The sequence below is a fragment of the Gopherus evgoodei genome, chromosome 5 (genome assembly GCF_007399415.2).
Source record: "Gopherus evgoodei ecotype Sinaloan lineage chromosome 5, rGopEvg1_v1.p, whole genome shotgun sequence".
NCBI lineage: Eukaryota > Metazoa > Chordata > Testudines > Testudinidae > Gopherus > Gopherus evgoodei.
Window position 1 is genome coordinate 53,504,322 of NC_044326.1, and position 19,169 is coordinate 53,523,490.

General features: G+C 40.4%; 1 protein-coding gene across 3 annotated transcripts in view; it reads right to left on the minus strand.

Annotated features, from left to right (window-relative positions):
* CLOCK (clock circadian regulator) overlaps positions 1-19,169 on the minus strand; it is a 142,346-nt gene that overhangs the window by 5,600 nt on the left and 117,577 nt on the right. For all 3 annotated transcript variants that reach the window (XM_030563075.1, XM_030563074.1, XM_030563073.1), the window contains 14 exons: positions 17,844-17,964; positions 14,464-14,577; positions 12,580-12,698; positions 11,958-12,040; positions 11,633-11,739; positions 10,741-10,888; positions 10,423-10,498; positions 8,325-8,466; positions 7,772-7,872; positions 5,442-5,531; positions 3,773-3,931; positions 2,963-3,169; positions 1,935-2,140; positions 1,233-1,491 (listed from right to left, as the gene is read on the minus strand). In XM_030563075.1, the coding sequence (XP_030418935.1) occupies positions 1,233-1,491; positions 1,935-2,140; positions 2,963-3,169; positions 3,773-3,931; positions 5,442-5,531; positions 7,772-7,872; positions 8,325-8,466; positions 10,423-10,498; positions 10,741-10,888; positions 11,633-11,739; positions 11,958-12,040; positions 12,580-12,698; positions 14,464-14,577; positions 17,844-17,964 (1,932 nt within the window). The remainder of the gene's footprint in view (positions 1-1,232; positions 1,492-1,934; positions 2,141-2,962; positions 3,170-3,772; positions 3,932-5,441; positions 5,532-7,771; positions 7,873-8,324; positions 8,467-10,422; positions 10,499-10,740; positions 10,889-11,632; positions 11,740-11,957; positions 12,041-12,579; positions 12,699-14,463; positions 14,578-17,843; positions 17,965-19,169) is intronic.

Genomic DNA, 19,169 nt, shown 5'->3' on the forward strand with positions numbered 1-19,169 from the left:
AGAGTATTAATATTTTCAGCATCTGACTAACTGTAAAGCAACCTATTGGATCTCTGTTTTTGATGTCAGTGGCTAGGAGAACTATGGCAATAGTTAGAGGCAGAGACACACAGCACTTGTAATTAAAGGCTTCATAAGAGCACATACCCCTAATGATTTGAATACAGTTAAGGCTGAGTAGCCAACTTTAACTTTGACATTTCAAGAATCTAACTTGCAATTTTAACATTCTTTTAACAGAATGCCCAGACATATATACAAAAACTAGTTAGGGATGCTGTAAGGGATTATCTTCCTTTAAAAGGCGGCAAAATTTCAGGTCCAAATAGGTTGACTGTGTCTCTAATTCAGTGGTTCCCAAAGTTTTTGTTGTAGCAGATTGTCCCTCTAATGCACTGGCAACTGACACGTCTCCTTTGCCCCCTTCCCTAGGCCTTCCTGTGAGACACATTCCAGTACACTAATTCAGCAAGGTCACTGCTGCCTCTCCTTCTTCTAGTCCAGTCTACCTCCTCTTTCCCCCCTCTTCCGTCTTTTTTTGACTTCTCTTATTTTTAGTACGTATTTTCTTTTTTGCTTTTTTTATTCTCAGTCTGTTCCTCCTTCCCTGCACCCTCTGTTTTCTTTCTGATCCATTCTCTTCTCTCCCCCATGGTGGCTTCTTCTCTCCTTATTCATGAGAAGGCTATTGCTGCTCAGGCATCCACTGGTATCTCCCTGAGGTCCAGGCAGCATGTGCTCCTGCAGCTACACAGAAGCAGAGAAAAGACACTTAGGCTGGCACACTGCCTCCTAAGTCAGCTCACACCTTGTTGCACTGTGGGCTACCATGGTAACTGGAGGGAAAGTGTGAGGTTTACAAAGAGATGCCTGCCCCTTTACTTAGAATCATGCAAGCATGTCTGTGGTGAGATGAGGTGGACCCAGTGTGACAATTTTTCCTGTCCCCATTGTTTCTCTCCATGTCCCACTACTAGTGTCCTCTAATGCCCATTGACTGGGAAACAGACTTATTTAAGTGCAGTTCTTATTTGTGAACTTGACAATAAAGACTGCAAGAGACTTTAAATAAGGTCTATGAAAGAACCTCCTCCCATGCATATGGCTTGTCTGAGATTAACAAGGTTGCTTATTTAAATAACATTCTCAGTCATCAAACTTGCAGTATATGCTGAACCTGTTTACGTCACTATCTGTGCAATCTGACAGATTTCTAAACAGTGCTGCATTACCTGTAAGAACTGCTGCGGGTGCTGCGTCAGCTGAGCTGGAGCCGACTGCTGAACTATACTGAGCTGCTGTTGCTGCTCTTGCTGACTCTGTTGCTGCTGCTGCGTTATTGATAACGTCTGTGGCTGCTGCTGCTGTGCAGCAAAAGTGGGGTAGGCGGTCACCACCTGTCCCATAAACATAGTGCTCGGTACCATCACCGCTCCACATGCTACAGGGGCAGTGACTAATTTTGTGACAAGCTGCTGACCTTGAGAAAATCTGTTAAAGAAAAAAGACATCAGAAGGTCCTATCAGCTTAGTTTTGGGGGGAAAAATCTGCTTCAGATACACTGAATGAACTTTCCTATATCAATCTGATTAGGTAAGTGCCAGTTTATCACTGACAGGGTCATTCAAGACAAACCAATTTTTCCTTTGCTTACTACAAACTAACCAAATTCAAGTGCAACAGGCTACATGTTGCCCTCAAAGGCCCACCCCTCCACCAGTGCCTCAACACCATGAGTTTTAATGGAATTACAGGAGTATCTCTTTGCAGATTTGGTTCTCAGACTACAGCACATGCACAAGCCTACACTAAGTAAAACGGCATGAAATTGTTGGTTTAACTTTTGTCTCCTTTTCCATAAGACCTGGTGACTACAAAAGCACAGAAAGTTCTAGCAAAATCATCTCAATGAATATTGCTCCTTTATATTTACCTGATCTGTCTGTCCTGGGTGAAAGTAGTTACTGGAGCACTCTGGTTGTTGTTTTGTGGTAAACTAGATGGAATCTGGACAACATTTCCTGTTGTTGGCTGGGAGATCACCATTGTGTTATATAAGGGGGCTGAAAGTGTATTCTGTGACTGATTAGTAAGAGAAGTCTGTTGACTGTGCCCACTAAGTATATTTTGCTGAGTATGCTAAGAAAGAAAAATATGTAATAAATTAATTGAATATAGCTGTAAAAATGTAAAAATAAACACCCCTTTCAAACACAGAGAAGGCACAGCTTGCTTTGTGGGCATAAATAAAAATGCTATACACTAATAGTTAATTATTGCTAATACTGAATGTTCTTATATATGATTTATACTCTCAAAACACTGTACAGAATAATTAATCCAGTCCTCCAACATCTTTGTGAGTTATGTAAATATATATTATCCCAGTTTTTACAGATGAGAAAACAAAGGTTAAATTATTTGTCCCAGGCCATGCAGTGAGTAAGTGTTAGTACCAGGATTAGGATCTAGGAGTTTCTCACTCCCAGTCCCATGCTCCTCTTCCAAAACTCTTATAACATTAGGAGAACTGCACAAGAAGGTGGAATGATGGGCCAGGCAGGACTGCAGGTGCAAGCATGCTCAGTCCCTGGAAGTGCTGGGGTGAGGAATGAGAAGGCCACATGAAAAGGAAGAATGATTAGCTAAAGCCTGCTTTTGAGACTGGGCCCTTCCAAAAGAACTACTTGTTATTCACTGCTCATCATTTACACTTGATAATTCTTCTATCAAGAGAAGACTATAAAATCTAAGCCTTTTCCTGAAAGAGAAAACAAAATGTATTTCAACCCTAAACATTTAGGGCATGAACCTGTGTTTCTTGCACATTCAAATTTACATTGACTTCAATGGAAATTCTCTATATAGAATCAGTGCAGGATCAGGCAGGCCCATAATGGGTTTCAATTTTGGTTTTGTGCGATTATTCCACCTAGCATAGGTACTTATGACAAACTTTACCTGTGTTGCTGTACTCTGCAAAGGCTGTTGCTGCATCATGTGCTGAGTACTAATATGCCCAGTGTTCATTCCGCCTTGAATCTGATTAGCCTGAACAACTTGACCTTGCATGTTTATTGGCGTAAGATGCTGAATGTTAGAAGAGTTCCCAGAAGTAAGCTGCACAGAACCAAAGTTTAATCCAGGAGTTGATTGCTGCAAAAACATCTTTAAGAAAATCCACAAATTAGTTTGTTTAAAACAAACTACTGATTGTTTAGAGTATTACTAAAAAATTTTAATACAATACCTTTGAAAAACAATTAAAGACAGAAATATTGTTTAATTGTAGGTGTCAGAGGCTTTATGAGTGTACTATAAGCAATGGATAATGCATGATTAAAACCTCCTTCGCACACCAGTTTCATTCTGGAATAACGCCATTCAATATTTAACAGAGATACAGTAGTGCTACTCTGGTGTGAAAAGAATTAGATCCCTACATATTTAGTTTAAGGTTTGCAATTACACAGAAGCACAAAGACAACTTGTACAAAATTTTGAAAAAGACAACATTAATTAGAAACTGCGTTTCTCTTTCCAGTGTCTCCAGCAGTTTAGTGAAATGAAGTCAATGATGGGAAAATAATCTTATAACTGACAGACACAAATACTATACATAATTTCTTCCCTGGAAATTGACTGTCTGTAGCAACAATCTATAAGGCAGGGCTTTCCCAATATTATCCATTTTGACTAGACAGCATACTGAAAGTCATTTAAATCCTTAGTCCTTACTCAGAAGTCAGTGTTAATCCAACTGTAACTCACCTGAAGCCCTTGACCATGGACCATTTGAAGCTGTTCTTGAATCTTACGCAACTCCTCTTGCTGCCGATGAATATTTGCCTCTATCATTCGTGTTCTTTGCTCCAACTGGTCCTTTAGGTGCTGCATGGCTCCCAACTGGGCTGAAAACTGGAACATAGGCTGCAGAGCCATGTATAGGTTAAAAGAGTTTGAATCAGAAACAGACAAACTTGACCTACAAAAGGTAAATCATCCCTTCCTAGTAGCAATGGAAACCAAGCCCTATCTAGTAACATGCTACGGTTTGTTGTCTATCACAATCTCCAGGCCAGTGGTGCCAAAACTTTTCCTCTCACGCCCCCCTTACCAGTAATGGAGCCTGTCTGTGCCCTCTCCATTACTGCACAATTGGCCCAGCAGAGGAGGTTGGCCTGAAGGTGGAGCTGGGGGCATAACTGAGAATAGGGGAGGAGTTGGGGCTTGAGGGGAGCTGGCCTGGGGGCGGAGATGGAATGAGGGCAGGGCAGAGCATGGGGCGGACTGGAACTGCATCTGGGGCTAGAGCTGGGGGCAGAGTGGAGCTGTGACTGAGGTTGAAGCTGGGCTGGGGGCAGGGCAGGAGGCGGAGTGGAGTTGCAGCTGGGGCCGGAGCTGGGCTGTGGATAAAGCAGGGGGCAGAGCAGAGCTGTGGCTAGGGCAGAGCAGGAAGCAGAGTGGAGCTGTGGCTGGATCGAAGCTGGTCGGGGGGCAGAACAGGGCTGGGTGGTGCTCTATCCCCATCCTTTGTGCAGGGGCCCCACCAAAACGTTTCTCCACCCCAGCCCCCCAGGAGGGGGTACATCCGACAGTTTGGGGAGCACTTCTCTAGGCACAATTACTTAGTTGTGAAAAGTTCTGAGATTGACACATACATTTAATGTTTAGAGAACTCTCAACAAAATAACCCAAACAAACAAAAGGGACCCACAAACACACAGCTGCCCTACACCCAGGTCAACCTCTCAGCAAAAAGCCTGAGCAATTAGATGGGTTTACAATGTAGCCTGAAGACACAAAACCTCAGCTGTATAGCTCTAGGGACTGTCAGCATCAGCTAACTTTAACTGTCAGGACAGGGCATGGAGGATACAGTCTCGCAGATAACCAGAACAAAAGCCAAATAGGCTATTGCCATGCCAGTACATTGTGCATCTCCCCTCCTTCCTGCCAGAGCATATACTCTAATATTAATCTGATTTTATACTTACGGCTGGATTTTTAAAACGGATTTTAACTTTTAACAGTGACAATTTATGTCATTTGGACATTTAAGGATCTGATAGCAATTCAGGTACTTCAGTTTGCACTAAATAAACAACGACAACAATTATTTGCATTCAACAAAATTGGCCAAAAATCAATTGTTACACTCATTTTGGGAGAAGTTTATCTTAATTAGGCACAAGAGAGAATGCAAGTAAAGATGGCTTTGCATAAAATAGACTTCCATCACACGTGCATCCGACGAAGTGGGTATTCACCCACGAAAGCTCATGCTCCAAAACATCTGTTAGTCTATAAGGTGCCACAGGACTCTTTGCTGCTTTTTCATCACACAGTTCAGTTAATGATAAAATCCTTAATGCGCTATTCCTAGATGTGGTTATTTGCTGAAAGAGCTAGTCAATAAATATACAAAACTAATCTATACCTGGGACATGCCTGGCTGGATCTGTAAAGTTGCAGGTTGAGACATCATTGGCTGTGCTAATGGTTGTCCAACAGACTGGGCGTTTAAGGACTAAGATTTAAAAGCATACCATAATTATCCAACAGAACTTGTCTCACACTAGATATAACTAAATTATTTAAGAGAAACTGTCAATTCCACGATGGCAAAACAGTACATTTTGTTAAAACACACTGTTATATAACACAAGGCCAACAGAAATGTGTCTACATTTATTTTAATATTTCAAGGGGATAATAGTCTTTAAGCAACTAAATGCTCCCTGCGATGTTTGAAACTGAAATATTGCAGTACTGTGAACATGCAGGAACAAGTGATTACATGGGGTATCTTTGTTCAAGTTATGATATAGGTCAGAAATAAGTAAGAATACAAATAGTGAAAGGGAAATGGGAATTTTAGAACTGTAATCATTTGAAAGATAGTCTTAGTAAGTAAAGATACTTGTTTTCAAACATTTTAAAGTTGACAGCATCTTTTTATTCCTCTACTAATTATCTCAAACCAACAATAAACCAGCCTCAAATCACAGTCAATTAATAGCTCATAGCTGAGGGCTTGTATGGGATTTTCTAATATTATCAGAGTTTCAAGAACTATATGGAATTATTCCATAACTTTGTTATTGGATGGGTTCTACCTAGTTTATGAAAAATTGTATGAGAAAGAAAGCACAGATTTATGCATGTTGTAACATGCATGTTTATACATGTTGTCTTGGCCCTTTAAGGGCTAGAGGTCTGGAGACAGTCATCTCTAGTTAATAAGGAAGCACACCTGAGGAGCAAGGACCAGCTCATTCACCTATAAAAATGCAGCAGAAAACTGTAGAGCGAGAATTCTCAGGGAGACCAAAATGCACAAGAGAGGCTGCTGGGAACAAGTAGGCTCCATCAGAGAAATCTGGAACTTGGGGATTGAGACTACAGGTCGAAAAGCTCTGGAAGTGACCTGATAATGGGGTAAACCAATGAACTTGAGGAAGGACTTGAGAATTTTATTTTGAATGTTTATTAATTTAATAAACCAGACCCCAAGGAGGTGTATGAATAGACAAAAGTGTTTGAGACTTACTCAAGAAGCCCCTTGAAAGGGGACACTGAGGCAGGGGTCCAATTTCAGGCTTGTCCGAAGGCCCTGATGGGGGTCATGGGAGGCGACCACCCAGTGAACACATGCTTAACTATATGTAGGGCCCTGACAAATTCACAGCCATCAAAAATGCATCATGGACCATGAAATCTCATTTCCCCCAAGAAACTGGCTACCGTAGGGAAGGCGGGCTCCTACTGTGCGCTGGGCTTCAGATACTAGTCCTGGCAGGGCTGAGCCTTCCTCCTCCCCTGCAGGGGTCACCCTCAGGGCTGGGTCAGACCCAACTCTAGGAACCTCCCCTGGCTGCAGGAAGTTCCACAGCTGCTGGCTGGGAGTCCAGCTCTGAAGGTAGTGCTGAAGGAAGGGTGGCACACTCCTGGAGATGGGTTTGACCTAGCTTCAGGAAGGGGAAGAGGAAGTCCCATCCCTCCCTAGCCCCACTAGGACTAGCAGCTGGAGCCCAGTGCATGATAGGAGACCCTGGTGGTAGTGCCCCCAGTCCTGGCCCTCCCCAGCTCCAGGCACGGTGCTCAGGGGCTAAAGGGGCCTTGAGCTGGCTGTGTGTGGGAGGAACAACAGCACCCTCCTCCTCGACCACAGGGCCCTGGGCAATCACCCACCCATAATGCTGGTCCTGCTCCCTCCAAAAGCGACAGTCACCTCCATACCCTGCAACCCTCAAATCTGTGCTGCTGATGATGGCGGCGCTGGCTTTAGAGCTGGGCTCCTAGTCGGCAGCTCTCTGGCCGCCCAGCTCTGAAGGCAGTGCCCCTGCCAGCAGAAGCACAGAAGTAAGGGTGACAATCCCATGATACCCTCACCATGGCCTTCCTTTGGGTCAGGACCCCCACACTTACAACACTGTGAAATTTCAGATGTAAACAACTGAAACCATGAAACTGACTATTTTAAAAATCCTGTGACCATGAAATTGACCAAAATGGCCCTAACTATATGCATGTGAGTAGTCACACTTAGTTTAACATGTAAAATTAAACACCTGCATAAGCGTTTGTGTAAGTAACCTTGATCATGCAATCTTAGAAATCAAGTACCCAGACTGAAAATGTTTTCACTTCCAGTTCAAAATCTATGCTTTAAGGGAAAAAAATTTAAAGTTTACTGTAGATTTAAATATTTTCATTTACAAGTGAAATAAATGGATTTTACACAGAGGCTCTCCTTTGAAGAGTTACCTGACTACTAAGTGATGACCTCCTTGGTGCAGTCTTTTCATGACCAGATAAGTTTTGTCTTGGAGGAGTGCTAGTGTCCATTGTCATCTTTGTTGGCGTTGCTAATGGTGATCAATGTAAAAGTGAAAACATATTTTGTTAATAATATGAATGATAAGCCTGATCCTGTAACTCCATACACAAAGAAGTCAAAGGGAGTTTTGCCTGAGTGAAAGCTTCAGGTAAATTTTTCAAAAGTACATTTCTGTCAATTGTATAGGCCTGATAGTATGAAATAAGATTTTATTTTAATATCAGATGTTTCAATGGGTTTCTACTGGACAACATTTAAATGTAGAACTCTCTGGATAAACCTGGTATCCTCAGGCTGCTGCATTACTGTTAGCTAAGTCATTGAGAGGGACATTTTTAAATTCAGTGTTTCATTCAGATATACTATTAAGAGAATATTTTAAAAGTTTTAAAATGCATTATTTCAATAAAAACACAGCAAAAAAGGACAGATGCAGTCTCCCCTTATAAGGCAATTATGTTTTCAATGGTAAGCACATACATGAAGGATCTGAGACTGCAGTATGCGAAGATTTCCTCGAACTCCTGGAGGAAGCAGAAGGTGTACCACTGTGATCAAATCTTTCCAATGCTTCTTTGAGGCTGACCGTGTTTATATGATTATCAGATCCGGAGTCCTGATTCTGAAGGGGTACAAATAAAAATCATTTTATTTGATGGTTCAGTACATAGACAATAAATATTTCAGTTGGCAAACACAGCTTAGCAAATTAAACAAATATCTGGGCCAATCAACCCCTGACAGATAAATCTGCAGAAAAAGTTTTGTCCTTTTATACTCTACAAGTTTAAGTTTATGGAGTTTCCATTGACCAGGTTTGTACCATGAAAAGAAAGGCGAGACAAAATTATGAAAACCCAGAGTCCAAAGATATGCAGGCAAATCCTGCAACTCTGAGTTCTGCACCAGTCCTGTGTTGCTGCACAAACTTCCTTCCCTCTCCAGAAACATAACTCACTTCCTACTGCTGTGTACTCTATTACTCTCTTGGAGGAGCAAGAAGCCATGCAGGCATAAAGAACAGGAGTACTTGTGGCACCTTAGAGACTAACAAATTTATCTGAGCATAAGCTTTCGTGGGTTACAGCCCACTTCATTGGATGCATAGAATGGAACATATAGTGAGGAGATATATATACATACAGAGAACATGAAAAGGTGGGAGTTGCCCAACCAACTCTAAGAGGCTAATTAATTAAGATGAACTGTTGTCAGCAGGAGAAAAAAAAACTTTTGTAGCGATAATCCACATATCTATTCAAGTGACATCATCATAGGACCTAATCACATCAGCCACACCATCAGGGGCTTGTTCACCTGCACATCTACCAATGTGATATGTGTCATCATGTGCCAGCAATACCCCTCTGCCATGTATTTTGGCCAAACTGGATAGTTTTTATGCAAAAGAATAAATGGACACAAATCTGACATCAGGAATCATAACATTCAAAAACCAGTAGGAGAACACTTCAACCTCTCTGGCCATTCAGTAACAGATTTAAAGGTGGCAATTTTGCCACAGAAAAGCTTCAAAAACAGACTCCAACGAGAAACTGCTGAACCTGAATTGATATGCAAACTAGATACTATCAACTTAGGCTTAAACAGAGACTGGGAATGGTTGAGCCATTACACACATTGACTCTATTTCCCCCGTATTAAGTATCCTTAGAGCTTCTTGTCAAACTGTCTTAAATGGGCTATCTTGATTATCACTACAAAAGTTTTTTTCTCCTGCTGACAGTAGTTCATCTTAATTAATTAGCCTCTTACAGCTGGTTGGGCAACTCCCATCTTTTCATGTTCTCTGTATGTATATGTATCTCCTCACTAAATGTTTCATTCTACGTGTTCGATGAAGTGGGCTGTAGCCCACGAAAGCTTATGCTCAAATAAATTTGTTAGTCTCTAAGATGCCACAAGTACTCCTGTTCTTTTTGTGGATACAGACTAACATGGCTGCTACTCTGAAACATGCAGGCATAGTTAGTTGTGCCATAAGCAGCAGATTTCCACTGGGAAATTTGCCAGACTACCAAGGGAGCACATCATGAGTGCCTGCCCCTGACTTACCTTTCTGAGGCCCAATATCCTGAACACCTTCAGAGTCTCATCTGGAGGGTATTCATCCAGAAAGACTTCTGGATGCTTCTCAGAAGTGGGGGGAGGCCATGTGATGGAGCTATGCTGTCCCCTTTCTGCTGATTTCCCTCTCTCTTCCTCCCTTATCTGTTCCTTGTTTTTTCAGATGGAAGAGACTACATCAATCTTTGTGTTTGCATTTAACACTTTGGGGCCCCAATCCTAACTGGGGCCTCTGTATGCTATGTCATACATATAATAAAGCGAAAAATAATAAAGAAGAACTCCAAGGTCGTATGTTGTGAAGCAGTCACCTTTCCTACATCTTCTTAGTCATGAGATAATATTTCATAGTTAAAAAGCATTGCATTAGCTGTAGCAGCAGAGGATAAAAACTTTCCTACATTCTGATTTTAAAAAAAAAAAAAATCAGATATACAGCAGTACAAAGGGACACCATATAATACAAAAAAAAAAGAGTTAGGAAGCTCACTTTATTTGCTGCTATGTCTGGAAGAGACTCTTCAATACCAAGTTCTCGCCTTCTTTCTGCTCGAACTTCTGCATAACTACAAAAGAACAAACCACATTTATTATACCTCGTCTAAATGTTTTTTACAATAATGTCTTAAAATGTGACTTCCTCAGACATGCTGTTATGCTCATGGAATAAAGGGTACAAACACTCAGGAGGCTACACAATGTCTTTGCAAACTACTATTAGTTAAATCTTTCCAATGTTTTAAAAACATCAGCAATACAGTTGCCAATTAAGAGAGCTTCTCTAAAATTAATAAAAAACAACTGTTACCTTACTACTGTGTGTGTACAGACAATAAACTCTGGCCTGGAATTCCACTGATGATAAGTAATATAGTAATGTGTTTGAAGCCAAATCCACTGCTGCCCCTTTGTCAGGAACCTGTAATAACATGACTTCCCTTTCCCGTATTGCATTACTAGAAGATAAAAAAGAACAAGACTTCTTTGCTTTCACATGTTATGTTAATTCTGTGACACAGTGGCAATTCAGCAAAGAATCCTGTGGCACCTTATAGACTAACAGACGTTTTGGAGCATGAGCTTTCGTGGGTGAATACCCACTTCTTCAGATGCAACATGCATGCATCTGAGGAAGTGGGTATTCACCCACGAAAGCTCATGCTCCAAAACGTCTGTTAGTCTATAAGGTGCCACAGGATTCTTTGCTGCTTTTACAGATCCAGACTAACACGGCTACCCTCTGATACTTGACAGTGGTAATTCAATTATTTATATTATTCACTAAATCTAAACTAAGAGATCTTCCCCTGAATCTGACTGACATTAGGACAATGACTAAAAACAAGACAAGAAAAAGAGGAACTTCTATTTCAAGTACTACACACAATGGAAGAGAAGGCTCTTCAGTAAGTTATATTACAAATTTTTTCAGCTACAGCAGCCATGATTTGTAATTTCTTTATATTAGAAGGCTGTGGTATGAGATCACATCTCAGGTGTCTGTAAATAAATGAACTATAAACATTTTGCAGCAGAAAACAGTGGTCTTGCCACAGACAGCATCACTTGAGTGATGCAGGATTTCAGTATATATCCTGCCCTCTCCACACAATTCAATATAATTAAGAAGTCTTTCACATAATGTACAGATGTTTAATTGAGGTTGGTCTTTGTAACACAGAGTTTTGACATTTACTTACAGTGTTCGTGACATTTTGCCAGATTTTCTAGGTCATCTACATGATAGTAATCGTAGCCTGATGTCCCCAGAACTTCGAATGGTAGATAGCCTATTATTGGAGGTGCCCTAGTTAATACAGAAGATAATGTTACTTTATTTTTACATATAAAAACAATAAAATCAGTCTCATTCTAGTTCATATTTACAATATGTTCTCCAAAATAATCACAACAAAAACCCACACAAATCCCAACCCAGATTATGAATAGTTAGTGCTGATTAACGTAGTCTAAAGATTACTGCCAGAATGCTACTATGTACTACTTTATTATAAGGAATGGCACCTGTGATCCAAGAACAGGAACTTCCACTCTAAGCTATGTCTAGATGTGAACTCTTCATTGGGTTCTTCAACAGTGCACATTTCCTAGAAAAATAAACAAAAAAGTCTCTCAAATCTGCTCAATTCTAATGTAGAAGCTCTTATGAAATTCAGACTTACTCAAAGTAGGCAGATAAATGCACAAGAACATAGCTTTAAAAGTTATTTTTTAGGCACTTTCATTGTTTTTATGTATTTAAAGCAGATTGAGCCAAAATCTGATTTCAATTGCACTAACTTTAAACTGGCATAACTCAACTGACTTGAGTAATGCTGGCGTGATATCAAAATCAAAACCAATATTTATGACATTGGAATATGCACTGAAACCAATGGCCTTTGAGGTTATTTTAAACTGTAACAAACTGCAAAAATACTTCTCTAATATTGTCATCAATGTGGAGGACACTCCTCGGTGAAAACAGTGTAGACCAGATGTCCGCATTGTTTTGGATCAAAAGTTTGTAGCAGTATGTAAAGTGGTACGGTCACATTGAAAGTTTCATGATCTGAGCACACTCAAGTGTTTACCAAGTGTCATAAACACTTGTTTTCACTTGTGCGGAGGAAAATCCCAAACGTACCTTGATAAACTGAGGTGTAGCTAACCTAACTGTAGCTACAAAACAAACTCTGTCTTCATATGAAGGCCGATGGGGCCGCTGGATAGTTCCTTCATAACCGTTGTGCGCTGAGTTGTGGACTGAAGGAGATGGAGTGGGGGGAAGATGGAGAGGGAGAAGAGTTAGGCTATGGCTATACTAGAGAATGTACAGCAGCACAGCTACACCGATGCAGCTGCGCCATTGTAAGCTCCCAAGCGTTGCAGCTCTAAGCCAATGGGAGAGAGCTCTCCCGTGGACTTAATTAATCCACCCCCAATGAACAGCGGTAACTATGTTGGCAGGAGAAACTCTCCCACAGACATAGTGCTGTCCACACTGGCACTTAGGTCACTGGTGGCTTATTCACATCCCTGATTGACATAAGATCTACCAAAGTAAGTGGTAGTGTAGACATAGCCTTAGTTACAAAATGTGCATGGAGGCACAAAGTTGGCAAAACCCCCAACATTAACTTATTGTAAGATACTATAAATTTACTACGAATTATGAGCAAAGCTACATTTAAAAATACATAGATGTGGCATATAATTTAATAGTACTAGTCATATCCATGTTATCAAAACCAGCAAGGGACTTCTCTAACAACTAAAATTAGAGTCCAGCTACTTAAATACAGTCACGGACAACAGATGGTTTCAGGAAACCAATAAAACTTAGAACATTGCTTCTTAATAGCTCTATTTTAATTAGCTAGATTATTTTCGACTACTTGTTAACAAATGGTTTTAAATTTCTGAATTTTTCATCAGGTTTTGTCATTTTTAGCCCCAATGAAGTCATGAGAGAAAAGTACTACAGTAACCTTTTTCTCTTGAATCCTTAGGTAAGGCTTTCTTTTCTAGACTTTGCTCAGCTCAAGATAACATCACCCAGTTTATTGATGCAACAACGCAGAGGCCCACTAATCCTCCTACATGATCAAGTATAGACAGCTAGCAGAGAACAAGTAAGTCGCTCCTATAGAACGTCTTTGCTTGAAATCTTTTTCCTACATAATACCAATCTGATATAACCTGGGTTAAAATATTCCATTAGGATATATTGTGTATTTAAATTTCATGTCAAAACTGGTAAGTTCTACAGCATTTAGGACTTTTCTGCCTCCTGTACTGTCTTCCAAATGCAGAATATTTATAACATTCTATTTGCTTACAAAATGTATAACAATTTAGGCAGCCTCATCCACACATTTATCCTTTGAGAGCTCAATTTATCTTATACTCTGGAGGAAAAACCGTGCAGTTAAGAGATAAATTCCCTTGCCCTTCCGATACCATATTAAAGAAAACAACAGCTGCTGTGGTTTTGTTCTGAGTGTTCTATGAAGGATAATTGTTGATTAAATCACAGGATTGAGTGTAAGGTGGAGACGTAGGTTCTAATTCTGAACCCACTGGAAGCCAATGACAGCTGTAGGTATTCAGTAACTCTAAAAAACATGTTAATTAGTAATGTACCTAGATATGGACTTAGGCACTTTAAAACACTGGCCTAAATTTTTCCTTACCTCATGTCTTCTCTTGTGTAAAATGTTTATTAAAGTGTTTTACAAACATTAACACTCTTTAATGGAAGGAGTTATAGAGCTGAAAGGTACTATTTTTATTTTACTTTCACCTGCTCAGACATTACTGTCTACAATATAATACCAAATATAAAGAAGTATTATTTTTTCAGTAATGCTAAGTAGAAACAACACAACCTGTGTCATGGTCTAGTATCTTTCAAAATAAGAAAGAAATATTTTAAATATTATCACTAGGTTTTCACAAACTTTCCTAATGTATAAACCTTTGGAAAGTGCCTTTAATTTTAGCCACATTACAGTGAAGCATTTCTTACCATTATTCAAAGACTTAAAATTTCCTATAAACTTTACATATTCATATGTAGGTGGTTCTTTTGGATCTATTGTTCCTCGCAGCATATGGCAACAGAATTCTAGTTGATTTTTTGCTGAAACAATATAATGAAAAGCAGCTTACATAATGAAACATGCACCAATAGAGATTCATATAAAAGCAATAATAATTAGCATATGTATTTCATAAAAGAGACAAGATACGTGAGTTAGTATCTTTTATCGGACCAACCTCTGTTAGTAGAAGGTACAAGCTTTTGAGATACACAGAGCTCTTCTTCAGGTCTGGGGAAGGAAATCAGAGTCTCTGAACTAAATACGAATTGGGATAAGCATGTTGAAAGAAGTCACTTGAAAAAGAATTGTGCAATTTAGGGTTAAATTGTGATGCATAAGGGGTGTGATGTGGGAGTGTTACAAATTTTTGTAATAAGCCATAAAACTAGTGTCCCGGCTGAGTCCAGGATTTTAATGTCTAGCAGGCCTATGAATTTTAGTTCCCAGGCTCACGTTTGAAGGTACTGTGCTGGTTTTCTTTGAGGACAAGTATTAACAGATCAGATACCAAGTGACTGCTTTGCGAAAAGTGGTCTGATCATAGGTGACAGGGTGTTTTTATCTTTTATCATTTTTCTGCATGAGTTCATTTGAGAGCACGATTGTCTGTTTCATTCAGATAGCTGTTACCGGGGCTTTGATGCGCTGAATGAATACACCACACGTGACTGGCACGTGTAGGACCCATGCACCTCCTCAAGGAATTCTTTCACAATTAAGACACCACCACCCACAACTACTACAATCCCACTGACAGTCATAAGAAAAAAGAATCATCTGACTGGACCCCCACCCCTGTGGATGAAACCAACACTGGATCATTACATCAACTCCTTTATGAAAAGATACAATGAAATCCTCCACAAATATTACATCACCACAGTCTTCCTACCACCAAAAGGACAGACATGCTGCCTTTAAAATCCAACCACCAGATAGTGATCAAACCAGCAAAGAGGGAGTTGCTTTAGCCCTTAAACATGATGACTACGTCAATGAGGCCAACTTCCCATTTAACAACAAACACTTTGTCCAAACCATGGGAACAGCCATGGGTACTGGCATGGCTCTCCAAAATACTAACCTACTCATGGGCCCATTAAAGGAATTATATCTGGAAAAATGTACCACAAAACCAACAATATACCTGAGATACAAATATACTGATATTTTCATACTCTGAACAGAAGACCCAACTCCCTCATAGATTTTCACCACAACTTCAACCAGAACCACCCACTGATCAAACTATCTCTAAAACGCTTCCACACCGGCATCAACTTCCTGGACAGCATGATCAGATTCAACAATGGAATCGTACAAACAGCTTTCCACAAGAAACCCAGGGATTACCATATTTATCTCCAAAGATCTAGAAACAACCCCAGACTCACCAAAAAATCTGTTATCTACTGCCAGCCACTCAGATACCACAGAACTTGCTCTGAAGAGGAAGTCCAGAATACTCACCTAAATACACATAAAACTGCCTTTACTAAACAAGAACATTCCATCCGAGAAGTAGATCGCATCATGGAAAGGGCCATCCAAATCCCCCAGAGAACCTGCCTCAATACAGCAAAAACACAAACAAAAACACACACCACTGACCGCACACCCCTAGCTCTCACCTACCACACCCCACGGAAACCCATAAGGCAGTGGTCCCCAACCTTTTCGTCTGGCAGGCGTCAGACGAAGGACCGTGGCAGCAGTCGAGCATCCACCAAAATGCCGCCGAAATTTCAGCGGATGTCCAACTGCCAGCCAGGACGCGGGCCCATTTAAATGCGCCCATGGGCACCGCGTTGGGGACCCCTGCCATAAGGGGTACCATCAAACAATTACACCTATGGTTGATGGGGACCATACCCTGAAATAATTTTTTCCTGAACTCCTCCTCTGATCTTCAAACAATCCCCCAAATCTCACCAAGCTAATCATCTGAAACAAGCTCCCTACAAAGCAGAGCTCACCAACTCAAACTGTCACCAGACTGCCAGAACAACAGATGCAAAACCTGCAGACATATCATCACTTCTACAATGATCAACACCTCGTATAATATACCTTTTAAAATTCATGGGTCCTAAACATGCTTATCACAACATGTGGTGTACCTCATCCAGTGCATCAAAAGCCTCAATAATAACTTTGTGGATGAAACCAGATATCACTATGGTCTTAAATGAACTCACACAGAAAAATGATAAAAGATAAAAATACTATATCACCTGTAGGCAGAAACTTTTCACAAAGCAGTCTCTCCCTGTCTGATCTTTCAATACTCATCCTCAAAGAAAACCTGCATAGCACCTTCAAAACACCTTCAAAACTGAGCCTGGGAACTTACATTCATAAATCTGCTAGACACCAAAAACTACAGCTGCAATAGGGGACACTAGTTTTAGGGCTCATTACAATAATTTCTAACACACCCCACCGCACACTATCCCTAATCACCTTCTTCAAACCCCCATGCATAACAATATAATCCTCAGTTGCAGATTTCCTTTCAAGTGGCTTCCTGCAACATGCCATATCCCTTTTCTCTTATGCTTAGCAATCTGTCCCCAACTTGTATTTAGCTCAGATACTCTGATTTCCTTTCCTAGATCAGAAGAAGAGGTTGGTATAGCTCAAAAGCTTGAACTGAAGAAGTTGGTCCAATAAAAGATAATACTTCACCTACTTTGTCTCATATCCTGGGACCTACATGGCAACAACACTATCACAAACAACATATTTAATAAAGAATTTAATATACATGCTGCAATGGAGAAAAATGGCTTATGGTATTTTATTTTTTTCCCAACATGGAATTACCCAACGTAGTGGAGAGAAAACTATTGGATTTGTGTTTGGAAAGGCTCAGCAGCACTCACTCTCCATACTTCAGCTTTACAGAGAAGCCACAGAAGAGCGGAACTCCTACTAGAGAAGTTTCCATGGACAGCTGCCTAATGGGAAGTGCCTGGAAGTATGATTCCAGTGGTGTATGACGTAATAGATCTTTATCCTCTCCAGCTGCTATGATTATGTGATAATAAATTATAAACAGAAATACTTTCCCTGTGTTTTGGAAATGTTTATGACATGCAATGTTATTCTGGTCACTGGGAAATTTTAAAATAAAAGATTGATTTACTTCAGAAAATAAAATGAATCATCTTTTTCCTTTAAGACCTATAAGTTTCACCCTGAAATCCCATATGCATTTACTTTCACTGAAACTGAGTTGCCCATATAAAGACTCTATGATAAGACTCCCACATCTACCAGATTTTTTAGCAATACAACTTACATTTTAAATATTCTTGTGTCAATGAATCACTTTCCAGCAGATGAGTAGAGAGTATTTTATAAATCTCTGAATGTTCCCCCTCTGGGATAAAATTAAATATACTCTGATCCACAAGATCAGACTGAAAAAGAAAAAAGATTTCAGAAACATTTTAATAACGCAAGACATGACATCTTTGCAAAGCCCATTGTTTTAATGTAAAGCAATTAAAGAGATCAGAGATGAGAAAACAAACATATAAAAACATTACAGATTCAGCAAAACCATCTTCTGAGGAACAAAATACCATTTTGCAAGAAGTGATCATCTCTTGATTGCACAGATTTTTGACACTGTTGGAGAGTTTACTTATAGTGTGCAGTAACTGGAGAACTTTGAAATGTGTCTCCCTGTGGGTGCTCCACATCAGGTGTGCCTGCACCCTGAACTTTTGATCAAGGTTTTTTTTGGTAGCAATGCCCATTCAGCCCACGCATGTGCCCCACAGATCCTCATGTCTGTACCAAGGCTACATTGGGGCTGTGCGGGTGACCCACCCTCAGTTCCTTCAACACTACAAAGTCCCACTGAAGCAGAGGGGAAGGAGGGCAGCAGTGGCGCACCCATAGAGACACACTTTGAAGAACTGCAGTTACTGAACAAGGTGAGTAACCTCTCCTTCTCCGAGTAGTGTTCCTATGGGTGCTACAATTCAGGAGACTCTCCAGCAATATCCCCCCCTAAGGAGGCAGGAGATTTGGAGCAGAGTCCAATACAGAAGAGACTGCATTGCCTACAGCAGCATCTAATTGTGAAAGTAGAATGAATTAAATTGTAAAAATAAGAATGGATTAAAGAAATGTTGTATGTACCTTTAAGCAGAAATAAATGTTGAAATACAGGTGCCAGGAAAAGAAACATTAGACATAAACAAGGGTGCTAATGGTGAAACATTAACAGAGGATCGGTAATAGTTAGTAAGGAAATAAGATATGCATGCCTAGCCCAGGTAAACTTATCAGATTCTGCTTCCTTTGTTATCTTGTTAAGTACTGCCCTTTTATCTGTATAAATAAGATAGTTTGTGCCTTGCATGGTGCTCACATTATCTGGGTGTTATTGGTGGAGCGCTGCGCTAATAAAACAGAGTGGTCTGACAAATTGTGAGTCCTGATTCTAACTTTGACAATTTGGAGGTTCCACCGAGATGGCAACCGTTTTCACTGGAGCCGTTTGATTCCTGACCATTTTTGTAGGATGACCGTGGCAGCCGGCACCTGGGCATTTGGCCTGAGCGGTCCTCCATTAGAGCGGAAAGGTGCACAGCCACAGTGAGGTCTACGCCAT